The sequence below is a fragment of the Bos javanicus genome, chromosome 4 (assembly GCF_032452875.1).
Source record: "Bos javanicus breed banteng chromosome 4, ARS-OSU_banteng_1.0, whole genome shotgun sequence".
NCBI classification, from domain to species: domain Eukaryota; kingdom Metazoa; phylum Chordata; class Mammalia; order Artiodactyla; family Bovidae; genus Bos; species Bos javanicus.
The window spans coordinates 87070411-87097794 of NC_083871.1; the positions used below are offsets into that span (position 1 = coordinate 87070411).

Genomic DNA, 27384 nt, shown 5'->3' on the forward strand with positions numbered 1-27384 from the left:
GTTTGTGTTTGCTTGTGGAGTACTGAGGCATATGTAGAAGAAAATTATGGATATGTTCCCCCTGAAATGATGGACATAAAAAAAGGTTGATGGGATGGGACAGTGTGTAGAGTTGATTCCCAAACTGTGCAGTAAGGCCCACAGGAAACAGAATTGAACATCTGAGGACAGCAGAGCAGTGTGTATTAACACAGCACAATTACCCCTATTAAATTATTTGGTTCTTGTTATTCACTCAGTCGTGTCTGACTCTTTGTGACCCCCATAGACGGTAGCCCACCCAGCTCCTCTGTCCATGAAATTCTCCAGGCAAGAATACTGCAGTGGGTACCCATTCACTTCTCCAGGGGATATTCCCTACCCAGGGATCGAACCTGGATCTCCTGCATAGCAGGCAGATTCTTTACTGTTTGAGCCACCAGGAAGCTTCAAGTTAGGACTTAACTCTGTGTTTTGTATTTCTTGCTAATTAAGTAAAATTAAGAATGAGTGTTAGGACTAAAAGAAAATTGGAAATAGGAAGTTATTAGATTAGCTGCCAGTGACTAACAAATATTTCTTCAGAACAGGCAGCTTTTCTCACTGGATCCTTTCCAGTAGAATTCATGTCTGGTCAATATATTTCCAATACAATCACCAAATGTAAACCATTATAAAGAAGACTAATCTATACAAAAGATAAGACTAGCTACCTGCATGGCTATGCAAATTGTGCATTGCATCTACTGGGGAGCCAATCAAAGCACACTTCAGTTCAGTCACTCAGTTGTGTCCGACTCTTTGCGACCCCATGAATCACAGCACGCCAGGCCTCCCTGTCCATCACCAACTCCCAGAGTTCATTCAAACTCATGTCTATCAAGTCAGTGATGCCATCCAGCCGTCGCATCCTCTGTCATCCCCTTCTCCTCCTGCCCTCAATCCCTCCCAGCATCAGAGTCTTTTCCAATGAGTCAACTCTTTGCATGAGGTGGCCAAAGTATTTGAGTTTCACCTTCAGCATCAGTCCTTCCAATGAACACCCAGGACTGATCTCCTTTAGGATGGACTGGTTGGGTCTTCTTGCAGTCCAAGGGACTCTCAAGAGTCTTCTCCGACACCACAGTTCAAAAGCATCAATTCTTCGGTGCTCAGCTTTCTTTATAGTCCAACACTCACATCCATACATGACCACAGACATTGAATATTGATTAGGATGTGGAGAAGGCAGTGGCAACCCACTCCAGTACTCTTGCCTGGAAAATCCCATAGACAGAGGAGCCTGGTAGGCTGCAGTCCATGGGGTCGCTAGGAGTCAGACACGACTGAGCGACTTCACTTTCACTTTTCACTTTCATGCATTGGAGAAGGAAATGGCACCCCACTCCAGTATTCTTGCCTGGAGAATCCCAGGGACGGGGGAGCCTGGTGGGCTGCCGTCTATGGGGTCGCACAGAGTCGGACACGACTGAAATGACTTAGCGGCAGCAGCAGTACTTAATACAATTAATATTTATTATAACATTGTGATTAATATGACTTTTTCCGTTAGACAATAAGTGTATTGTTCTAATTTACATATTTGATGACAATTTTTTGACAGAAGTACCTAGAAGGAGTACTTTTCTCTAATTCTCAAAAAGGCCTCATTTGGGCTAGTGGTGACCCTAACAACCCATGGTAAGGGTGGTTTTATAAATCAGAGTTCTTCCCAAATTTTATAAAAGTATCCTGGGTTTTTGAATGCTGATCAACTTTCAGTAGTACGTCTTATCACTTTAGGCAAGTCATTTAACTTTGTGAGACATATTTTCTCTTCTGTAAAGTCAAAGCTGGCCTAATGATAATTTTGGTCTCTTCTCTATAACCACTTTACGACTCTCCTTATGGAGCAGATACATCCATGACTTGCCTGAGAGGCATGGATCCTTGAGTCTTCCGAATGTATCCAAAACATTGAAAAATATCTTAGAGCTAAAATATCATTATCTTTAACGTAAATTTCAAGCAAATTGTTATTGAAAATATTGCAAAAAAAAAGAAAAACTAGTGTTTTTGAACATCTACTAGACATCAGGCTTTTACATTCTCTCAGACCCTTTATAACCATGCTGTGGGTTATTGTTGTCCTCAGTTTGTGGAAAAGGAAAGAGCTTGTATGTGGTAGAAACAATCACATTGCTTCTCAGAGGGACTTCTAGTGTCTCATGAGTCTAGGACAAGGAAAATGGGAAATATAAATACCAGTTTTGTCTGGAGGAGGCCAAAAAAGATAGAAAAATCCAGAAGATGTGAGCATTAAGCCTATCAAAAGCTTTAGACCAGGGATTCACAAATGTAGGTCAAGGGCTAAATGCTCATAATTGTAATCTATCCATCCATACCCAGATCCTACCACCACCACCTTTACTACTGAAATCCTTGCTGGACAGCTTTAATTGGAGGATAATTGCTTTACAATGTTGTGTTGGTTTCTGCTGTACAACACAGATCAGTCATAACCATATATATATATATGTATGTATATCCCCTCCCTCTTGAACCTCCCCCCATTCCGCCTCTAAGTCATCACAGAGCACTGAGCTGACTCCCTGTGCTACAAGCAACTTCCCACCAGCTATTTTACACACACATATATATGTCAGTATTACTCTCTCAGTTTGTCCCAGCCTCTCCTCCCCCGCTGTGTGCCCACAGCTGTTCTCTACATTGTGTCTCTATTCCTGTCTTGCAGATAGGTTCATCAGTACCATTTTCCTAGATTCCACCTGTATGCTTTAGTTTATGACTTGTTATTGCGAGCCAATGCAGCATTTCTGTCTTCCTTTACTCAAGCTTACTGACGTTTCCTTTTTTAGCACTAGATCCCCCTCTTCAATCCTACCCCTTTATCACTTAAAGCCAAACCAGTTGCTATGTTATCTTAGTGGGTTCCCCCTCCCACCCTAGTTCCCTGGATCCCATGTCATCTGAGTGCTCTTCCAGACTGCAAGTGGAACCAATGCAACACAACCGTTGTTGATGTTCATTGCTCAGTCGTGTCCGACTCTCTGTGACCCCATGGACTGCAGCATGCCGGGCTTCCCTGTCCTTCACCATCTGCCGGAGCTTGCTCAAACTCATTGAGTTGGTGATGCCATCGAATCATCTCGTCCTCTGTTGTCTCCTTCTCTTCCTGTCTTTCCCAGCACCACTGTCTTTTCCAGTGAGTCAGCTCTTCACATCAGGTGGCCAAAGTATTGAAGCTTCAGCTTCAGCATCAGTCCTTCCAATGAATATTCAACACAAGCATTATCTCCTGATTATATTAAAATCAATGTTGTAATTTAAAAAAAAACTGCCATAACAGATATGTCTTTACTTACTTATAGATTATTGATCTCTACATAATTATTTTTGACAAGTGGGACCAGGCCTTAATCAACTTTGATCCTTTTCAAATAGCATAGATATTTTCTCAACTGCCATATGTCCCAAGTATCATACCTGCTTATTTTGACAGCAGAATTAGTTTCATATGCCAGAATATGAGCAGTCTCACAGAAGGTTTAATTTATATCCCTCAACATAAGCATTTTTCCTTCAAGGAGAAAAATAAAGTTTAATTTGTATAACTTGATAAATAATTCTCACCCCATACAATTCACACAAAGTGCACAGTTCAGTTGTTTTTAGTATAGTCACAGAGTAGTACCTCAATTACCACAAAATCAATTCTATACCATTTTCATCTCCCTCCCCAAAACCCCAAATTCATTAGCAGTCACTCCCACTCCTCCCCAACATCCCCCAGTCCTAGGCAACCAATAACCTACTTTCTCCATATAGGGATTTAACAATTCTGGACATTTCATACAAATCAAATCACGCAATATGTGGCTTTTCCTGCCTGGCTTCTTTCACTTGAAGTTTATCTATGTCGTGGCATGTATTAGTACCCAGTTTCTTTTTAATTGCTGAATAATATTCCATTGTCTGGATATGCCACATTTTGTTTATTTGATGGGTATTTGACTTGTTTTTATTTCTGGCTGTTATGAATAATGCCACTATAAACATCTGTTTACAAGTTGTGTGGATGCATTTTCATTTTTTCCTATAGCTAAGAGTGGAATTACTGGATAATATAGTGAAAGTGAAGTCACTCAGACGTGTCCAACTTTTTGCAACCCCACTGTAGCATACCAGGCTCCTCCGTCCATGGGATTTTCCAGGCAAAGGTACTGGAGTGGGTTGCCATTTCCTTCTCCAGAGGATCTTTCTGACCCAGGGATGGAACCCAGGTCTCCCACATTGCAAGCAGACACTGTGCTGTCTGAGCCACCAGGGAAGCCTCACCCTTCACCAGGGATAATATGGTAATTCTATGTTTAACCATTTGAGGAACTGCCAAACTGTTTCTCCAAGCAGCCATACCATTGTATATTTCCACCAGCAGTTTATGAGGGTTCCAATTTCTCCACATTTTCACCAACACTTACTATTTTTTCACAATAGCTATCCAGGTGACGTTGAAGTGCTATCTCATTGTAGATTTGACTTCTATTTCCCTGATAGCTAACGTGTGTTAAGCATCTTTTCATGTGCTCAGTTGCCTTTTGTATATCTTCTTTTGAGAACTGTCAATTCCGATCCTTTATCCTTTTTTTTTTAATTAGGCTCTTTGACTTTTTATTGAATACAATAGTTCTCTATCTATTCAAGTTCTTCTCTTACCTGATATATAATTTGCAACATTTTCTCATTCTGTGGGTTGTCTTTTGCCTTCTTGATGGTATTCTTAAAAGCACAGAAGGTTTTAATCATGATGATATCCAATTTATCTATTTTCTTCCTTTTGTTGCTTGTGCTTTGGTGTCATTTCCTTCAGAAACCATTGCCTAATCCAAGGTCAGGAAGGTTTACACCTGTGATTTCATCTAAAAGTGTTACAGTGTTTGCTCTTATATTTGGGTATTTGGTCCAATTTGAGATAAGTTTTATATGTGCTGTGAGGTAGGGAGTCCAACTTTATTCTTTTGCATGTGGATATCCAGTTGTTTCAGCACCGTTTGATGAAAAGACTATTTTTCTCAACTGAATTGTCTTAGCACCTTTTTCAAAAGTCAATAAGCATTATTTCTGAACTCTAATTCTATTCCTATTCTACACTTTTTTAAGAATTGTTTTCTTAATATCATTTTTGCTTTATTCATTGATACTGTGTACCAGTAAATCAATTTTTGAATGTTAATCTTGTATCCTGCAACTGATGAACTCATGTATTAGATATAATGTTTTCTTAGATTATTCTTTTGCATTTTCTATGTATAAGATTATATCATCTGCAAACAGAGATAGTTTTACATCTTTCTTTCTAATCTGGATGTCTTTTATTTCATTTTCTTGCCTAACTGCCCCATCTAGACCTTCCAGTACAAGCTGAATAGAAATGGCATGAGTGTACATCTCTGTCTTGTCCCTGATTTCAGGGGAGAATCCGTCAGTCTTTCATCATTGAGTATGATATTAGCTCTGGGTTTTTCATAGGTACGCTTTATCAGGTTAAAGAATTCCCTTCTATTCCTAGTTTGTTGAGTGCTTTTTATCACAAAAGAATGTTGGATTTGTTAGATTCTTTTCCTGTGCCTAATGGGCTGATCCTGTAGATTTTGATTTAATCTTACCTATTCCTTTTCTAAACATTAAAGAGGAAACTATCAGAAATGTCACTTTCTTAAATCATAATTTTACAAAAAGGCACAAAATAGCATTATTGCAAAAGCTTGTAGACAGGTAATCTAGAAACATCCAGCTGAATCAGTCTGAAAAACAAGAGCAAAACAAAAATAAAGCTGTGTGAAGAAATTTTCTTCTTACTAAAAAGATAAAACTTCACCTGCTAATTATAGGAAAATATATTCTTGTAAGAAAAAAAGTTGCATAATAAGTTAACAAGTAGTACAAGCATTATCATTTTTACATACACATGAAAAAAATACATGATAGAATTATTAAAGTTCTCTGATAATTACTGGCATCTCTTATAACAAATGTTTTCATATTAAAATAGAGATTTATATTTCAAAAACACCATTGTATTGACATATCAAAACATATCATGCTTTATGTTTTAAAATATCACATTAACAAGCATGCTTGCTGCACAGAAGTTCAGAGCTGTGTTGGCTGAGAAGATCAAAACAAAATATAATTCTCAATTATAGTTTGATTGTGCTCTGTGTAGTATACATAATGCCTTCTGCTTTAATTCGCTCCAATATTGGTCCATAGATCTCCTTTGAAAAGGGTCCCATCAGGCCTTTAGCTTGAATTTCACCTAGAAGAAAATAAGTTTGAAGTTACCATTTTAAAGGTGTTAAGAACAGTTAATTTCTACAGCAAGAATCACCATATAGCAGTAAACTCCAAGTTAATGAATTGTTGGCAGCCTAGGGATTTTTTTTTTAATAGCAGCTTAAATATCTCCTACTAAATTATTACATAATCAACACACTGTAAGGAAAAGGGGTTCATGGATAGCACAGCTGAACTCAGGGGCTGAGTCTGAATTTATACACTTAACTGCATTAACTACCAGATCAGAGAAAAGAGTATAAGAAAGAAAACTTGTAAACCTAACTGGTATGATTTGCTGATGTCATCTTTGAACACCAACACAATGAAATTACCCCAATCTGAGGGAATTCCCTGGCAGTTCAGTGGTTAAGACTCCATCCACACTTCCACTGCAGGAGGCATAGGTTCAATTCCCAGTCTGGGAACTTAGATCCTACATGCTGCACGGTGTGGCCAAAAAAAAAAAAAAAATGAAACCAATCTGGTAACTTGGGCACTGGCATCTGTTAGGATGGCTGAAAGAATAAATTCGGGTACTTTCCTTAAAGGCCATGATGACCTCATCCCACATCACTTCTTCACTATAGTTCCTCACTGACTAGTAGGTAGTTTCACTGGATATAGACTAACATTCCCTGGTGGCTCAGTGTTAGAGAATCTGCCTACCAGCGCAGGAGACACAGGTTTGATCTCTGGCCTGGGAAGATCCCCTGGAGAAGGATATAACAAACCACTCCAGTATTCTTGCCTGGAAAATTCTACAGACAGGTGAGGGGGGTGGGCTGCAGTCCATAGGGTCACGAAGAATTGGACACAACTTAGCAACTAAACAACAACAATATGCTACTATAGATATATCTTCTGTTTATTTCACATTTATGTGCTTTGATGTTTTTTATTCCCTTCACACCTTTACAAGGACAAAATGAGGTGTTATATTCAGAGATCATGCTTACTGAAAGCATATATGACCTTAAGGAAAGTTGAAATTTGAATTCTTTTCATTCAAAACATATACTGAGCATTGATAGTATGTTGTGATATGAGGATTAATAAAATATGGCTTATATTTTTGAAAATCTGGAAGTGACTACCCTCTACTATTTCAGTGTTACCACCCAAAAATACAAAAAAAAGAAAAAAAAAAGGAAACAAAAGAAGGCAGTTAATATTCCCTGGGGACCCCTTCTATGTGATAGGAGGTTTATGTATTATTTCACTTCAATGTCATACAACCCCACAGATTAGTGATGACAATTTCCCCACTTTACAGATGAAGGAACTCTGATGCAGAGATTCTAAGTAACTGGCATTCCATCACTCAGCCGTCTTGGGGCTTACCTGGAACAGAAATCAGGTCTAACTCCAAAGCCCATAATTTTTACTCATCACAAGGTGATCTCCCAGTCAGCCAGAACTTGGATCTTCTGAACTGGCTCACTTTTAGTGAAAGCCAGTGTCATACTGAAGACTATTTGATTAGTCTTGGTGTCATCCAGGTGTTGAATGACTTCGAGATAATATGGAGACAGACTTGGTCCTTCAATGAAAGAACTTACCATCAAGTAACATCTTGGCTGCCATAGCAGTGGGTAACCCCACAGTTTTAGCCATGGCTGAAAAACCATTGACATCCCCATAAACCACAAGATCAATGGTTTTATTTTCCAAATGTCCAGAAGGATGTCTGATTCCAAAGCTGTCTCTCATCACAATCATATCTTTCTCTCCAGGACCTTAAAATTAATAAATATACATTTGAAAATGTCATTATCATTACAACTCCAATACCATATTTCATCCCCCTGCTCCTCCCCTTCTTCTTTCAAGTTTTCTTTCCCATTATGTATATCCTTAAATAATTAGATATACCGCTTTGAAGCCCAAAGGACAAATTAAAAATTCAAGGAAATGATAACTCTGACCAGATTCCTCTGTCCAGACTGGTCTCACTCTAACCCAGTTACAGACACTAGAGTACTGCTGGAGAGGCCATCCTCTCTTCTCCCCAGAATGCTGCTTCAGCACTCCCTTAATGTGTCAAAAATTAAAAGTAAAACTAATAATGGTTTCCTTTGCCATATTTTCAAGTTCATTCTTACTTAGTAGTTCTCTTAGTCTTCCCTCTGGAGAAATAGCCCTAGTGCTCTTTCCCTCACATCACGTTTGTCCATTCCCACTGTGTGACTCCTGCTCTCCAATCTAATTCACTGGCTCTTAAGATCCTTCTGGGATGTTCAGCTCATAGCCCATGGCCTACCATAGGAAAGTTTCACGGCCAGATGCTTGGAGAGGGCATCCACAAGAGACTCGGCCTGAGGGACTTGTTCATCCCCGAGTAGCCCCAACCTGAGAAAAATAAGAGATGGCTGCGTTAATTCCAAGTCCTACATACACACTCACTTGGGAAGCAGAAGGGAACACTCATTGGATTTCGTCTTGAAAGGGCAGAATCATAAGATGACAGCTCAAGTTATAGGACTCCCAAGTTCCTGTTAAATAATAACAGTAATGTTTTCACCTTTAGAATCATCCCCAGACTCTCCCATGAGTGCTGCCTGGAGCCAGACCTGACAGAGTCAGTGCACACTGTTGCCAAGCTTCTCCTGAGATTAACTTACAGGTTGGTTGTCCCATGTGAAGGATACCAGCAGAATGTGTCACGGCCAGGTGAATAAGTATTTTAAAGTAAAGAAGAGTGGGAGAATCTCCTACAGGAGAGAAAAAATACCCTACCTTTCTCGAAAACTGAGTAGTGATGTTTCTCAAAAATAAGTATTTCTCAAGTTATAATTGCCATTGAATTCCTCTCTGTACCTACTTTTTAATCCCCTTATGTACATAGTATGTGGTAATCTCTCTACAACGGGCCAACATTAGACAATGTGAAATGTCTGTTTCTATCTTGACCTTTCTTCGACTAGAAAGAACTAAGTGATCATTGATCCAGTGTTTTGCTCTAGGTTGACTGGTGCGTGCTTACCATTCGAGAGCCTCCAACTGGGTTGTGTCTCCTCCCAGTTTCTTAAAGACAGCTTCCTTAAGCACATCACATTTGGAAGAGGATGAAATCCCAACTAGATCACAGAGGAGTTCTTTCTGGTTAGAAAAACAAAGATACAGCTTCTAAGTTCCAAATAGAATAAAAAATAAGTTTAGAGATTATCCTAGGAAGACACTGGACCTCAAATTGTAAATTAGAGATAATTAGAAACAGTAAATTGTGGCATACACATGTGCATACATATGTCTGCACACCTACACATCAATAAATGGGTGGTATTTTAGCATGATATTTCAGCAATAAAAATGAGTCATAGCACCAAATCAACCAAAAGAGTAATATCATATTTGTGATCACTTTGCCTGCCTTTGCAGATCCTCTTCATCACCTTTCACCCATTATCCCTTGCCCTCCAGAAGTCTAGGATTTGGTATTCTTGTTTTGGCCAGGATAGAGTAAAAGGATCTTTGCTGTGGTTGCTAGTAGCAACCACGATTCTTTTGTAAGTTCAGGAAATGAGGGAGATTGTGCAGATAAAAAAATCTCAAAGGAAGAACAGTTAAATGGTGGTCATAGCTTTTTCCACTTTCTAAACAAGACTTTCTCCAGGCTGTGCTCTAGATTAAAGATCAACAAGCTTGCTCGGCAAGGGAAGAAGAAGGTGAAAAATGGGGAGAATGGATATATATATATACACACACACACACACACACACTATATATACACTACCATGTGTAAAATATACCTAGTGGGAAGTTGCTATATAGCACAGGGAGCTCAGTTTGGTGCTCTGTGATGACCTGGGTGGGGGATGGGGGTTGGTAGGGAGGGACAAGAGGGAGAGGATATATGTATACATGTAGCTGATTTACTTTGTTGTACAGCGGAAACTAACACAACACTGTAAGGCAATTATCCTCCAATTAAAAATCAAAAACCTTCCCACAAAGAGGAAAAAAAAAAAAACACTAGTTCACAGACCAAATTGAGCTCACCACCTGGTTTTGTAAATAAAAACTTTTATTGAAACATAGTCATGCTCTTTTTTTTATAAGCAGTCTGAACTGAGGAGTCTGACAGAGACCATGTGACCCACAAAAGCCTAAAAAAGTTACAATCTGGTCTTTTACCAAAAAAACAGTTTGCCAGCGCCTGTTCTAGACTGTAGCTGCCAAGATAAGGGGACCAGCCCCAAGAATGCTTGTACCAACCTTCCCAATCAAATTGCCTCAATATTAGATTCATTCCATGGATATTTATTCACTTCTGTCCAACAAGTTAATTTATGAAAGCTGAAACTTAGATTGAAAAAACTCTTATATACACAAAAAATGAGAATTTAAAAGCAACCAGCTAACAAGAATACCACAGCTTCACTGGGAGACTTATGGGATTAGCAGTACAGATTCTTATCTCCTTGGGACAGATTTCTGGCATCTCTATTGAAATATGGGCATGTTAATTTAAGTTGGACAACCAGTTGGTAACAAATTAATTCTTGGCAGTTAGTGGAAGCTTTATTTACATTCAGTTCCAAGTCTCCAGGGCTTCCCTGATAGCTCAGCTGGTAAAGAATCTGCCCGCAATGCAGGAGACCTGGGTTTGATTCCTCCGTTGGGAAGATCTCCTGGAGAAGGGAAAGGCTACCCACTCCAGTATTCTAGCCTGGAGAATTCCATGGACCGTATAGTCTACGGGGTCGCAAAGAGTCGGACACGACTAAACGACTTTCACTCACTCACTCCAAGTCTCCAAAGTTCCTTCTAACCCTGAGACTGTAGGATTTAAATACAATACAGATATGTGCATAAACTCAGTACTTAAAAACTCAAACTCCTCATGGTTACAAATGGTTGACCTAATTTGGGCGTTGGGAATCAGTTCTGGAATACCACCAGGAGCTCTCCTGCCTTCCCAGGTTCAGGAGGCCCTAGTTTAACTCTCGTCAATGGGGCCAGCACTTAGACAAGCGGCAAAGCTCAGAGCCCAACGCAGAGGGCAAGCCCATTTCTGCTCAGGGCTGAGGGGGCAATCAGTGGTACAAGCTGCCACAGGAAATAGGCCCCATGGGTCAGCCTCCATGTCCCCTCCATCCTCCCAAAACAGTGAAGGGAAAGGGGACTTTGGAACTAGGATTTAACTTCCTGCACATATACCATAGGATGGGTTCTTTGCTGGTTAAAACCCAGGTTCAAACCTGACCATTTCAGAAGGCATTTCTGAAGAGCAGCAGACAATGTGTAATTCCAGAGTCACTCACCCAGGTGAGCGGATTGGCATCAGGTTGAAGGGCAGGAAACGCATCTCTGTTTATGAGACCCAACTTCACAAATCCACCCAAAGCTTTGGCATACCCCTGTAACAAGATTTGGTAAGCAACACATGTAAATGTCTTTACAATTGTTTTTTAATTCTTTTTAAAAGAAGAATCTATCTTCATAATTCATTTAGAAAACTGGCAGAAGATAGCCATTTGTATTGCTAGCGTTGATGCAGCCACCCTTTGGTTCAAACCAAAATCAGTAGTGTAACAGCCATTCCACTGGTTTACTTAAGAGAACTTGCAAAACAGGGTCTTTACTTTTTCTTGGTAACATGTGAGTGGTGCTTTTCTGACAGCATACAAGCAAATTTCCTCTTGTGTTACACACTCAAGTCAGCAGAATTATATTTAACAGAATAGTTGTCCTCTCTTTTATAATGGAAGAAGGAGCATGTAAGAATATCCCCCAAAGCAGAAAATCCATTCCACTCCTTGAGTCATTATTCTAATGCAAATAAGGAGCAGGGGAAAAGGTAAGAATTCGAAATTTCTAAAATGTCACCACTGACAAATTCCTCATGGGTCCTTAATTCTTGTAGGACAGGCCAAAGTTCTTGGCATGAAACCCATGCCAATCCACCCCTCCAGCCTGACTCACTAATGGTCTTCTCCACCACTCACATTCCCTAAATAAGCTGCTGGGCTCTTCCAGAACATGGGCCTTGGTGCACACTGCCTGTGCCTGGAATGTGGTAACACCGCTTTCTCACCTATGAAATGTTTACTCTTAAGGCCCAGTTCAGTGCATCTGAGCTCACCACTAGGTAAGTGGGCACTCCCTTCCCTGGGTTCCTGCAGTATTTTGTGCATACCTCTACAATGGCACTTAACACAAACTGTAATTCACTGTCTATTCAGCTGCTGAACTGCAGGCATAGAAAGTATGTGTGTCCTTCATCCCCATGTGCTCGCCCCATTATCCATCATCCAGTATGCTAAAAACAAATGACAGGATGCATGGATTCTGAGTGATAATAAAGTGAAGGAAGATCATAATGTATGTTCTCTTGTGAGCAAATCATGGTGGGGGGAGGGTGCAATGAGAAAGTCAAAATAAGGGGCTTTATAGCCACTGCAGTTAGAGAGAGAAACAGAGAGAGAATAGAAGGAAGAGGAGGAAGAAGAGAAAGGCAGGAGATTATTTCAGAAAGCAATAAAGTTATTAAGATATAGTTTCTGTTGCCATTGGATATTTCATCATTTAATGTGTGGATTTTCACATTTCTGAAAAGCTGTACCACCGAAACTGTTCAAAGGTTACTAATTAAAGAATTCACACTCATTTGCTCTAACCCAATGTAAATACAGTTCAAAGAGGAGAAACAAAACAGCAGTATTTCCAGCTTGCTTCTAGGATCTGATAAATGCTGGAGTGCTTTTCTTCCAAAATCTCAGATACTGAGACATGTCTGAGCTATTTCTCAATCTCAGAAATATATTTTTATGGTGACCTCTTGAGATGAATTTATTATGTGTATTCCTTTATCAGTAAGTCCTTAGCAAATTGCTGTGCTTAGGGCTGAGGCCACAGAGATGAAATATGCATTCCCCACCCATGAAGACACTATAGTCCAGGAGAAGGCTCAGATAAGACAAATGAATAAAGCCTGGTCCTTAGAGAGCAAAACCACGACCACTGAGGACTGCCCTAGAGTGGGCTATCATAGCTGTGGGAGCACCAAGGAGAACTCACACAGATGTGGGGGAGGGGAGTCAAGGAGAGGAGTTAAGATCCCATGAGAAGGTGATATTAAGCTGGGTCTAGAAGGACTCATGTGATAAGCAGGTGCAGGGAAAAAGTCAAAGTCTCCCAATCATACTTGGGTGACAGGGTCTCATCTCTAACACTGAAAAGAACATTCTGGCTACTTGAAGGGTTACTGACATTGCTCAGGGTGGTGGCCCTCATGAATATGAACTCTGTGACATCCATTCTCTCAGGTTCGGTGGGATGGTTCTCACCCCTACACATTCTTGAGAGCTTTAGTTCATTCTTAAATCTCTTAAAAACCTCTATTTTGGGGTCTATACATTTGGCCAGAGATTATATACCTAAAGTTATCAGAAGCTTAGGAGCGGTGACCTACAGCGCCAGGCTGCAATGGCACAGGAGCAGCCGAGAAGAGCTACCCCACATCCAAAGTCGGGGCGGTGGCCAGATGAGCTACCCCACGTCCGAGGTCAGGTGCGGTGGCCAAGAGGAGCTACCCCACGTCCAAGGAGCTGTGGCTGCGCCAGTGCAGGAGGGCTGAGAGAAGCTACTCCATGTTCAAGGTCAGGAGGGGCTGACCTCATCCAAGGTAAGAGCAGCGGCTGCACTTTGCTAGAGCAGCCGTGAAGAGATACCCCACGTCCAAGGAAAGATAAACCCAAGTAAGATGGTAGGTGTTGCCAGAGAGCATCAGAGGGCAGACACACTGAAACCATAATCACAGAAAACTAGCCAATCTGATCACACGGACCACAGCCTTGTCTAACTCAATGAAACTAAGCCATGCCGTGTGGGGCCACCCAAGAAGGATGGGTCATGGTGGAGTGGAGAGGTCTGACAGAATGTGGTCCACTGGAGAAGGGAATGGCAAACCACTGCAGTATTCTTGCCTTGAGAACCCCATGACAGCATGAAAAGGCAAAATGATAGGATACTGAAAGAGGAACTCCCCAGGTCGGTAGGTGCCCAATATGCTACTGGTGATCAGTGGAGAGATAACTCCAGAAAGAATGAAGGGATGCAGCCAAAGCAAAAACAACACCCAGTTGTGGATGTGACTGATGATAGAAGCAAGGTCTGAAGCTGTAAAGAGCAATATTGCATAGGAACCTGGAATGTTAGGTCTGTGAATCAAGGCAAATTGGAAGTAGTCAAACAGGAGATAGCAAGAGTGAATGACGACATTCTAGGAATCAGCGAACTAAAATGGACTAAAATCTGAGTTAAATGTGAATTTAACTCAGATGACCATTATATCTACTACTGCGGGCAGGAATCCCTTAGAAGAAATGGAGCAGCCATCATGGTCAACAAAAGAGTCTGAAATGCAGTACTTGGATACAATCTCAAAAATGACAGGATGATCTCTGTTCGTTTCCAAAGTAAACCATTCAATATCACGGTAATCCAAGCCTATGCCCCAAGCAGAAATGCTGAAGAAGCTGAACTTGAATGGTTCTATGCAGACCTACAAGACCTTTTAGAACTAACACCGAAAAAAGATGTCCTTTTCATTATAGGGGACTGGAATGCAAAAAGTAGGAAGTCAAGAAACACCTGGAGTAACAGGCAAATTTGGTCTTCGAGTATGGAATGAAGCAGGGCAAAGGCTAATAGAGTTTTGCCAAGAGAATGCACTGGTCATAGCAAACACCCTCTTCCAACAACACAAGAGAAGACTCTACACATGGACATCACCAGATGGTCAACATCGAAATCAGATTGATTATATTCTTTGCAGTCAAAGATGGAGAAGCTCCATACAGTCAGCAAAAACAAGACTGGGAGCTGACTGTAGCCTAGATCATGAACTTATAGCCAAATTCAGATTTAAATTGAAGAAAGTAGGGAAAACCACTAGACCTTTCAGGTATGACCTAAATCAAATCCCTTATGATTATACACTGGAAGTGAGAAATAGATTTAAGGGCCTAGATCTGATAGAGAGAGTGCCTGATGAACTATGGAATGAGGTTCATGACATTCTACAGGAGACAGGGATCAAGAACATCCCCATGGAAAAGAAATGCAAAAAAGCAAAATGGCTGCCTGAGGAGGCCTTACAAATAGCTGTGAAAAGAAGAGAAGCGAAAAGCAAAGGAGGAAAGGAAAGATATAAGCATCTGAATGCAGAGTTCCAAAGAATAGCAAGGAGAGATAAGAAAGCCTTCCTCAGCGATCAATGCAAAGAAATAGAGGAAAACAACAGAATGGGAAAGACTAGAGATCTCTTCAAGAAAATTAGAAATACCAAGGGAACATTTCATGCGAAGATGGGCTCGATAAAGGACAGAAATGGTATGGACCTAACAGAAGCAGAAGATATTAAGAAGAGGTGGCAAGAATACACAGAAGAACTGTACAAAAAAGATCTTCATGACCCAGATAATCACGATGGTGTGATCACTGACCTAGAGCCAGACATCGTGGAATGTGAAGTCAAGTGGGCCTTAGAAAGCATCACTATGAACAAAGCTAGTGGAGGTGATAGAATTAATCCTGGAAGATTATGCTGTGAAAGTGCTGCACTCAATATGCCAGCAAATTTGGAAAACTCAGCAGTGGCCACAGGACTGGAAAAGGGCAGTTTTCATTCCAATCCCAAAGAAAGGCAATGCCAAAGAATGCTCAAACTACCACACAATTGTACTCATTTCACATGCTAGTAAAGTAATGCTCAAAATTCTCCAAGCCAGGCTTCAGCAATATGTGAACCGTGAACTTCCAGATGTTCAAGCTGGTTTTAGAAAAGGCAGAGGAACCAGAGATCAAACTGCCAACATTCGCTGGATCATCGAAAAAGCAAGAGAGTTCCAGAAAAACATCTATTTCTGCTTTATTGACTATGCCAAAGCCTTTGACTGTGTGGATCACAACAAACTGGAAAATTCTGAAAGAAATGGGAATACCAGACCACCTGACCTGCCTCTTGAGAAACCCATATGCAGGTCAGGAGGCAACAGTTAGAACTGGAAATGGAACAACAGATTGGTTGGAATAGGAGCACTCAAGGCTGTATATTGTGACCCTGCTTATTTAACTTCTATGCAGAGTACATCATGAGAAATGCTGGACTGGAAGAAACACAAGTTGGAATCAAGATTGCCGGGAGAAATATCAATAACCTCAGATATGCAGATGACACCACCCTTATGGCAGAAAGTGAAGAGGAACTAAAAAGCCTCTTGATGAAAGTGAAAGAGGAGAGTGAAAAAGTTGACTTAAAGCTCAACATTCAGAAAACGAAGATCATGGCATCTGGTCCCATCACTTCATGGCATATAGATGGGGAAACAGTGGAAACAGTGTCAGATTTTATTTTGGGGGAGCTCCAAAATCACTGCAGATGGTGACTGCAGCCATGAAATTAAAAGATGCTTACTCCTTGGAAGAAAAGTTATGACCAACCTAGATAGCATATTGAAAAGCAGAGACATTACTTTGCCAACAAAGGTCTGTCTAGTCAAGGCTATGTTTTTTCCAGTGGTCATGTATGGATGTGAGAGTTGGACTGTGAAGAAAGCTGAGTGCCGAAGAATTGATGCTTTTGAACTGTAGTGTTGGAGAAGACTCGAGAGTCCCTTGGACTGTAAGAAGATCCAACCAGTCCATTCTAAAGGAGATCAGTCCTGGGTGTTCATTGGAAGGACTGATGTTGAAACTCAAACCCCAATACTTTGGCCACCTCATGCAAAGAGTTGACTCTTTGGAAAAGACCCTGATGTTGGGAGGGATTGGGGGCAGGAGGTGAAGGAGACGACAGAGGATGAGATGGCTGGATGGTATCACCGACTGGATGGATATGAGTTTGGGTAAACTCTGGGAGTTGGTGATGGACAGGGAGGCCTTGTGTGCTGCAGTTCATGGGGTCACAGAGAGTCAGACATGACTGAGCGACTGAGCTGACTGAACTGACTAACTGATCATAAAGTCCTAACTTCTGAATCCCCTGAAAAAAATAGTTCCTACTTACCGTCTTAGAACAAGAAGAAAACAGAATCAAGAATCTGCCAGATCTGGGGAGGGCATGACTTCAATTTCCACTACTATTTGTCCTGTGCCTAAAGGCTTATGAAACATCCATGGTTCTTCTATCTACTTAAGATGTTATCACTGACAATTCATTTAGTTCCCAGTGAGGAAATCACATTCATGAGAGCACAGGTACCAGGAAATCTCATAGGGCAGTGAGATCTGAAATCAGATCCCTAATTTTTAGAGGTCTATGTATATTAGGTATGCTAGTAATAGAGGGTTGAATATGTACCTGTCACAATTCATGACCACTCAGGACCTCAAAGACCTCATGTGAATCTTTGCAAATGTAATTAGTTAAGGATCTCAGTTTTTAGGGTGGGTCCTAAATACAGTAACTGGTGTCCTGGCAAGAAGAGGACAGGACACAGCGACATAAGCAGGAGAAGATGATATGAAGATGGAGGCAGAGATGGGACCAATACGTCTACAAGGTAAAGAACACCAAGAACTGCCCGCAATCACTGGTAGTCAGGTGAGAGTGGCACGAGAAGGTTTCTCCCTGGAAACCTCCAGAAGACACAAACCCTGCACACACTCTGTTGAGAGGATACATTTCTGTTGTTAAAACTTTCATAGTAATTCATTATACAGCCCTAGGAAACCATTATATTGGTTGTCTTAATCTGGTCACACTTGTAACTATTCTGTGATTCAAAAATGTGTACTGGACATTTGTATTTATGGTCCTAGTATCGACACTCTATTTTGTGGTTAAAAAACATTTACGATTTGCTTTGGGGAAGGTGACACTGACTACATTATCAGCTCTGGGTATGAAAAACAGGGGCCAAAGCTGATTGGCACCTTTTTTTGCACTGATCTCAGGGGCCCATGAGATTAAAACTCTATTTTTGACTGTGAAGATGTCGTTTTTCATTCTCAATGGATGTGAACCTAAGATCCTGCTACCATCCTGCCATTCTGTGAGGCAGGGGACACAACCAAAGCTTGAAGGAAGAGCTGAGAGGTGGAGAGAAACCAAGTCCCCGTGAGGTCACTGGACCCCCAAACCTGAGTACATCTGAAGCTGGCCCTTCACCTTCCCCCACAATTCTCATGAGTCAAAAACTCCATTTTTGCTCCAGCCGTGTTATCTCCTGAAATATTCAATCCAAAGAGTTCTCAGAACAGACTCCAATCTGGTTTATCATCTTAATTATTTTGATTACGAAGAAAAATTACATGCTTGCATTACTTACATCAAAACGGGCAACCTGTTCATCTCAAATAGAGCCACTTACCTTGTACCTCAGTGTCCCTCGTAATAAAGTGTGAGCAGATGGAATGCCATAAATCTCAGCATACTTCGTACTGTCTCTGTTAGGATAACCTTCCAAATTTAATCCAGGGAAATAATCCATGGGAGTGACTGAATCCAGAAAGGAGACACCTCCTACCGCATTCACAACCTGGGAACATTGAAAAATCACGTGTGGAGTTAAAACAGTGGATTCTCTCTTTGGACTTATCTTCATCCTTCATATATACAAAAAAAAAAAAAATCAGCTTTTACTAAAAAAAAAAAAAAAAAAGCAATAGGTGATTTGAAAAAATATTTTAATGGCTTCCCTGGTGGCTCAGTTGGTAAGGATGCAAGAGACCTGGGTTCAATCCCTGGGTTGGGAAGATCCCCTGGAGGAGGGCATGCAGTCCACTCCAGTATTCTTGCCTGGAGAATCCCATGGACAGAGGAGCCTTGTGGGTTACACAGTCCATGGGATTGCAAAGAGTCAGACACGACTGAGGAACTAACACTCACCCTGGTCAACATCCCAAGCTCAACCTGTTCCACTAATAGCTTAGTTCACAAGGCCATTGTTCTCCCAAGCTTTAAAATCTGACTTAAAGCATTTCACTTTTTACTAAGATCTTGTTTCTGATTTCCCCTAGCCCCTGGATAAGATGACACTGAATTATGTCCCCTAGAGTTCTGTTTTTAAATAGGCAACACACTATAAGAACAGATACTCAAGGTGCCTTCTGTGTTCACATAGAAATGGCCACATTCTCGCTCTGTTCTTTCTCTTCACTCCCATCCCCTGTCTTGAATGCTATGTCAGGTGCCATTCACATCCATTCACACCTGGCATTTACAGAGCACCTGCTGTGTGTGTGCCAGGATGGCACCTGGGAATAGGACAGTGATGAATAAGACTCAGCTCCTGCCTCCATGCACTGCTTTCTTCACTGAACAAACCTTTACTTAATGTCCACCAAGACCCGGGAGCAGCACTACAGCAGCAATAAGACACTCACAGCCTAGACCAGTCAACCAGCCTGTGGATGTCGGGAGAGGGAGTCGGGGAGACGCCCTCTCACAAGGACAATGCAACGAACACACAGTGAGACTCCAAAGAAAATAAATGAATGACTAAATAAATAAATAAAAATGCTACCTCCTGATCTTACTGCTCATGAGAAATCACAACACGGATCCCAAGCTCTTCTGGTGTCTCAGGAATCCCCTTTCCTATACCTCTCCCTGCATCATACACAATCAAGATGCAGTGAAGGATTTTTTTTCCCTTTCATCTTGAATAAGGGGCTAAATTCTTCTTTCAACTTGTGAGGCAGATGATCATCCCTGAGGTCATGGAAAACATTCTGGAGGAATACAGTCAGAACTGAGCATCCTGGTGGAACTAGACTCAGTCCTGCTCCCACCCCTGGAAACAATATCTGACCATGTCTGAGAGCTTCACAAAACAACACTTCGAGGGAGCTGGCGATGGATCTTTGGATGGAGTCTGGGGAATTTGCTCAAAGGAACCTTTGGCTAAACTTAATGCTTCATGGGGTTTATCTATAGGAAAGTTTGACATGTGTCTTGGTATGAAGGGGAAAATGGAAACATATGTATATAGAACTGGAGTCCCAGGAGGAAAGGCAGTGCTGACCTCAGAGTCAGGCCTGGTGGGGTCTCTGCTGTCAAAGGCTCACTTTAGGGACTTCCCTGGTGGTCCTGTAGTTAAGACTCTGCTCTGCCAATTCAGGGGGCAAGGGTTTGATCCCTGGTTGGGGAACTAAGATTCCACATGCCATGAGGCATGGCTATTAAAAAAAAATTTTTTTTAAAGCCTCACTTTAAAGAGCATCAAGCACCATCAAAAATTCCAAGAGGGAGAATCAGAAGGAAGTGAGGAATGCTTTTAGTTTAATTTTATTGTGAAACTTTTCTGAACTTCACAGTAAACATTTCCCAAATGCACTTTTCTTTAAAGCAAACTTCTTCCATCAGGATTCTAAATTTTTTTTTAAGTCTAATAAATAGGCAAATGTTAACTTTTAGAGTCTTCTCACCTGTCTCTCTTCTACAACCTATGGCAATTCTAAAATTTGGTTACGTGTTTGAAGGTTAGGGATTTTTAAGAAAAAGTCAATAAAGAGCACTATATTCCAGCACTGTACTAGTCAGAAATAAATCAGCTGGTTCCTAAAACCATCATGAGATCCTTATAAGGAAAATAAGGAAATATAAGCTGAATGGTAATGATCCATTTATTGATTGAAATGGAAGCAACTGGACCCCAACATTACTGGGTAATTTGGTATCAATTCAGAGTTGCATTTCTAGTGACCTATCATGGGATTCATTCAGAAGCCCTGTCCTGTATGACTTGGACAAGAAAGAAAGACATACTTATCTATTTGGCAGAGAATATGAATTTTTTTTCTGACTCAACAACAATTACATCCAAGATCCACTTCCAGCAGAGACACTGGCTCATTACTCACTTCTGGTGTAGGCTGCTCTAAGTGCAAGACTTCCCCACATGTCGCCCACACTGACATGTCTCCAGGCCACAGAGGACCACTGACAATAAGCTTGACTGCTAAACCAACAATACATTTAACACGAGCAGTACACAGACAAGCATTTATGCAGGGCCCACTGTGTGCCAGGTGCCTTATATACATAACATTTAATCCACACAATAACCCATTTTTCAGAGGTAAAAACTGAGGCTGAGACAGTCACTCAGAGGCAGATTTAAACACAGGTCTATTTGAATTTCATTTCATGCAAAGATGGGCACAATAAAGGACAGAAATGGTAGGGACCTAACAGAAGTAGAAGATATTAAAATGAGGTGGCAAGAATACACAGAAGAACTATACAAAAAAGATCTTCATGACCCAGACAAGCATGATGGTGTGATCACTCATCTAGAGCCAGACATCCTGGAATACAAAGTCAAGTGGGCCTTAGGAAGCATCACTACGAACAAAGCTAGTGGAGGTCATGGCATTCCAGTTGAGCTATTTCAAATCCTAAAAGATGATGCTGTGAAAGTGCTACACTCAATATGCAACCAAATCTGGAAACTCAGCAGTGACCACAGGATTGGAAAAGGTCAGTTTTCATTCTAATCCCAAAGAAAGGCAATGCCAAAGAATGTTCAAACTACTGCACAATTGCACTGATCTAACATGCTAGCAAAGTAATGCTCAAAATTCTCCAAGCTAGGCTTCAATAGTACTTGAACTGTGAACTTCCAGATGTCCAAGCTGGATTTAGAAAAGGCAGAGAAACCAGAGATCAAACTGCAAACATTTGTTGGATCATTGAAAAACCGAGAGAATTCCAGAAAAACATCTGCTTTATTGACTATGCCAAAGCCTTTGACTGTGTAGGTCAAAACAAACTGGAAAATTTTTAAAGAGATGGGAATACAAGACTACCTGACCTCCCTCCTGAGAAATCTGTATGAAGGTCAGAAAGCAACAGTTAGAACTGGACATGGAACAACAGACTGGTTCCAAATCTGGAAAGGAGTACATCAATGGTTATATTGTCACCTTGCTTATTTAACTTATATGCAGAGTACATCATGTGAAATGCCAGGCTGGATGAAACACAAACTGGAATCAAGATTGCCAGGAGAAGTATCAATAACCTCAGATATGCAGATGACACCACCCTTATGGCAGAAAGCAAAGATGAACCAGAGTCTCTCAATGAAAGTGAAAGAGGAGAGTGAAAAAGCTGACTTAAAACTCAACATTCAAAAAACTAAGATCATGGCATCCGGTCCCATCACTTCATGGCAAATAGATGGGGAAACAATGGAAAAAGTGACAGACTTTATTTGGGGGGGGCTCCAAAATCACTGCAGATGGTGACTGCAGCCATGAAATTAAAAGATGCTTGTTGCTTGGAAGAAAACCTATGACCAACTTAGCATTATTAAAAAGCAGAGACAGTACTTTACCAACAAAGGTCCATCTAGTCAAAGCTATGGTTTTTTCCATACTCATGTATGTATGTGACAGTTGGACACAAAGAAAGGTGAGTGCTGAAAAACTGATGCTTTTGAGTTGTGGTGTTGGAGAAGACTCTTGAGAGTCCCTTGGACTGCAAGGAGATCCAACCAGTCCATCCTAAAGGAGATCAGTCCTGGGTGTTCATTGGAAGGACTGATGCTGAAGCTGAAACTCCAATCCTTTGACCACCTGATGTGAAGAACTGACTCATTGGAAAAGACTCTGATGCTGGGAAAGATTGAAGGCAGAAGGAGAAGGGGATGGCAAAGGCTGAGATGGTTGGATGGCATTACTGACTCGATGGGCATGAGTTTGGATAAACTTCAGGAGTTGGTGATGGACAGTGAAGCCTGGCGTGCTGCAGTCCATGGGGTTGCAAAGAGTTGGATATGACTGAGCAACTGAACTAAACTGAAGTATTTGAATCCAACATCCGTGTTCTTTCTACTATACCATTTGTTGCTGTTATTTAGTCACTAAATTGTGTCCATCTCTTTTGTGACCTAATGGGCTATAGCCCACCAGGCTCCTTTGTCCATGGAATTCTCCAGACAAGAAAGTGGAGTAGAAAGGTTTCCATTTCCTTCTCCAGGGCATCTTCCCGACCCAGGGATTAAACCCATATGTCCTACACTGGCAGATGGATTCTTTACCACTGAGGGATTCTATAGGGATTCTATACCCCTACTATACTGTGCTGCTGCTGCTGCTGCTAAGTTGCTTCAGTCATGGCCGACTCTGTGCGACCCCATAGACAGCAGCCCATCAGGCTCCCCTGTCCCTGGGATTCTCCAGGCAAGAACACTGGAGTGGGTTACTATACCATACTGTCCCCTTAATGGTGCTCATTTGTGGATCAGTGTTTTGAGAAGGATATTGATGAACCAGGTACAGCATTCCTGATCATGCCACTGGTGATGCACCTGAAAATTGCATTAAGAATGGCTGCAGGCAGTGGAGAGCAGCAACTACAATGGGGAGGCTGGGTGCTGAAGTCAAGAGAGTGGCAGGCAAAGGAAAAAGAGGCAGAAAACCCATCTCGAAGCTGTGTTTGCAGAACAAACACAATCCTTACTTATAGTATGTGTTTTGCTTGTGAGTGACTTGGAGAGGAGGCTGAAGGAGATGGTGGCAAAGGTCTGCCATGTCACCACCAGATGCCATCAATGTTCCACCACCCATGGAGAGAAGACAAATCAGAGAAGACACAATCACTGTCTCCAAAGGTGTGCAAGGAAATCAGATGTGTTGGAAACAGGATTAGAAGTTAGAAGTGAACAATAGTACTGGTAATAGAGCTCATGGTCCTACATCCTTGTGGTAATTTCCAGTGAGAAACATCCTAAATCCTAGGCTGCTGCCTGAGTTGCTGGAAAAGTTTAAGGTTTTGATTTCAAGCAGAAGCCAGAGAAGCCACCTGACTCTGCCGTGATGATTCTGTAAATTATGTAAGGCCTGCTCCATGGCAAAAGGTGATGGTGACAGAGAGGATGGAGGGACAAGAGAGGCTTTGAGAAGTCTAACAATCCAGGTTAGGAGATAGACTGATGCACTTGAATTGCTGAGTGAATAATACAGCATCCGGAAAGTTCTTAGACACAGACAATCAAAGTGTGGGAGTTCAGACAAGAGAATAGCTAACAGGGGCTGGAGTGGTCAGGACAAGCTGCAGTCACAAGAGGAGACCTTGAGAAAAGTATCATTTTAGCAAAGAAAAGAAAGGCATCGTGTTTTCTCTTGGTGTCCTCCACAGTGTCAGGGAGATGCAAAAAGCACTCCTCTTTTACACAAGGAGTTCAGGATGAAAGGGAAAAACTTCAAATTCAACAAATACAACTTCTACTGCCTGAAAACAACTTCTTGCTTTCCCTGAGTTCTCATCACCATTTATGTCTTTATGCAGCTAATATTTGCTGGGGACTTAAGACATGCCTGACAATCTGCTGTTAAGCAGAGTGTAATCTATATGACCTCACAGAGCCCGACTGCAAGAACCCTGCAAGGCTGGTATGATTATGGCAGGGAACCCAAAGCTCCGAGAGATGAAATGATGGCTTGAGTACTGACCAGCCAGCAAATGGCAGAGCTAGAGCACCATGCCAGGCCCCGTGGCATCAGGCTCCCTGCTCTTTCTGTTGCACATATTGCTCTCCACTGACCTCCTTGCTATAATCTTTATCTGGCCATATAATCTTCATATGGCTTCCTGAGAATAAGCATTTTGCATGACTGTAGCAAGAATTCTTCTTGCATTCATATGTAAGTTTATACCAAGCGTGGGTCAGTCTCTGATCCACACAGCAGCAGGTGGAAGGGGCTGTTGACATACAACAGGAGATCGGCAGTGGTGTAGAAAAGGATTGTGTGCCTGGTAGAACCTCAGACTGGGGCCCAAACCTTCATGATTTGTAGACCTGAAGAACTAGATGGAAACTTAGTGCCCACCATCAGGACACTGATGCCCAGTTGACCTTTACAACTGCATGGTCTTTGGTGACACTTAGGAATATCAGCACTTGGACCAGAACCTAGGGGTCCTGTTTCATATCCTGAAACATGTGAATGTGTCTTTCCAGAATCAACATAAAGTGTCCTGCTTGCTCTGTTATGTTTTAAGTTCAGCTCTGGTCCTCTGGTCATTAAATCAGTTCACCTCAATTTCAGCTGCACATTAGCTGAATCATTTGGGAGGTTTTTAAAGATCCCCAAGCCCAGGCAAATCAGAATCTCTGGGGAATGTAGCCCAGACATCTGTATTTTTAAAGTGCCTTGGCAATTCCAGTTTGTAGGCAAGGCTGGGAGCCACACTCATCATAGGTACAGAACCTAGTGGTTGATAATAACATTCACCCTAAGAAATTCTTTCAATTTACTTTTTTCACATGAAATACATTTAGATCACAGATACACTGAGAACTTATAATACTGCTGCCAGAATAATCTTTTTTAAGACCCACGTCTGATCACATAATTTATCACTCCCTGTAGAGGTAGGACTAGCATGAGGTGAGTGAGGTGCTTGGGGCAAAAAACATAAAGAGGAACCCTTGGTCCAGTTATATTTGTTCCCAACTGTGAGTCTTTCCTTATAGTCAAGAGCATAAAGTATCAAAGCAGATCAATGTGATTTGGACACTGGCAATCCCTGGTGGCTCAGATGGTAAAGAATCTGGTTGCAATGCAGGAGACCTGGGTTCGATCCCTGGGTTGGGAAGATCCCCTGGAGAAGAGAATGGCTACCCACTCCAGCATTCTGGCCTGGAGAGCTCCATGGACAGAGGAGCCTGGGAAGCTACAGTCCATGCCAGGCTACAGTCCATGGGGTCACAAAGAGCTGGACACAACTGAGCAACTTTCACTAATGCCAACTGCCATCTCTAACTGAGGCTGAGTTAGCACTTCTTATGCTTGTTTCTATCTTGGAAACCTCATCAGTTCATTCACTCATTTGTGTCCAGCTCTTTGCAACCCCATGAACTGCAGCACGCCAGGCCTTCCTGTCCATCACCAACTCCAGCAGTTTACCCAAACTCATGTCCATTGAGTCAGTAATAACATCTAACCATCTCATCCTTTGTCATTCCCTCTCCTCCTGCCTTCAATCTTTCCCAACATCAGGGTCTTTTCAAATGAGTCAGGTCTTTGCATCAGGTGGCCAGAATATTGGAGTTTCAATTTCAACACCAATCCTTCCAATGAACACTCAGGACTGATTTCCTTTAGGATGGACTGGTTGGATCTCCTTGCAGTCCAAGGGACTCTCAAGAGTCTTCTCCAACACCACAGTTCAAAAGCATCAATTCTTCGGTGCTCAGCTTTCTTTATAGTCCAACTCTCACATCCATACATGACTACTGGAAAAACCATACCCTTGACTAGACAGACCTTTGTTGAAAAAGTAATGTTTCTGCTTTTTAATATGCAGTCTAGGTTGGTTATAACTTTCCTTCCAAGGAGTAAGCATCTATTAATTTCATGGCTGCAGTCACCATCTATGGTGATTTTGGAGCCCCCAAAAATAAAGTCTGACACTGTTTCCACTGTTTCCCCATCTATTTGTATGAAGTGATGGGACCGGATGCCATGATCTTAGTTTTCTGAATGTTGAGCTTTAAGCCAACTTCAATATTCAGTATTTAAGCCACTTCAGTATTCTTGCCTTGAGAACCCCATGAACAGTATGAAAAGGTAACCTTATAGTGTTGTTGTAAGAATTGGATGAAATTGACACTCAGCACAGTCATGAGTGGCAGTGTCTCTGCCAGGCTGGCACCTTCTTAACCCTCAAAGCTGAGTACGTCTCTTCCTGCTAATTTTCCTCTCCCCAACCTCCTCACCAAAATCAAGTCAATTCCTCTTTCATCTGCATCACTGTGACATGTTAGCATACTTTGGAACTTTTATCATTGAATTATACCAATTTTTCCAGTGTCTGCCTTTCCTGCCATGAAGCTATCTGGTAAAAGAGAGGGTAAAAAGGCTTAGACCTGGATTTGAATCCCAGCTAAATGGCTGTGAACATTCTCTTTGAGCCACAGTTTCCTTATAGTAAAATGATGAAAATAATACTAAACTCAGAGAGCTCTTACATTCTGCCACACAGTAGCTGGGAAAGAAATGTTAGTTTCTTTCCCTCACCCACCAAATTCTCCATCCCAAGAGCCACCCCATTCCAGTCATGAGTTCTCTGAGATCAGGAACTTCATTCAGCATGATAACCTTTAG

General features: G+C 41.6%; 1 protein-coding gene across 3 annotated transcripts in view; it reads right to left on the bottom strand.

Moving 5' to 3' along the window:
- Positions 1–1476: 1476 nt before the first annotated feature.
- The window catches only part of AASS (aminoadipate-semialdehyde synthase), an 83823-nt gene continuing 57915 nt past the window's right edge, over positions 1477–27384 (bottom strand). For all 3 annotated transcript variants that reach the window (XM_061414547.1, XM_061414546.1, XM_061414545.1), the window contains 6 exons: positions 18636–18803; positions 11583–11678; positions 9302–9417; positions 8579–8667; positions 7878–8054; positions 1477–6298 (listed from right to left, as the gene is read on the bottom strand). In XM_061414547.1, coding sequence (XP_061270531.1) covers positions 6180–6298; positions 7878–8054; positions 8579–8667; positions 9302–9417; positions 11583–11678; positions 18636–18803 — 765 coding nt within the window. In that variant the 3' untranslated portion in view covers positions 1477–6179. The remainder of the gene's footprint in view (positions 6299–7877; positions 8055–8578; positions 8668–9301; positions 9418–11582; positions 11679–18635; positions 18804–27384) is intronic.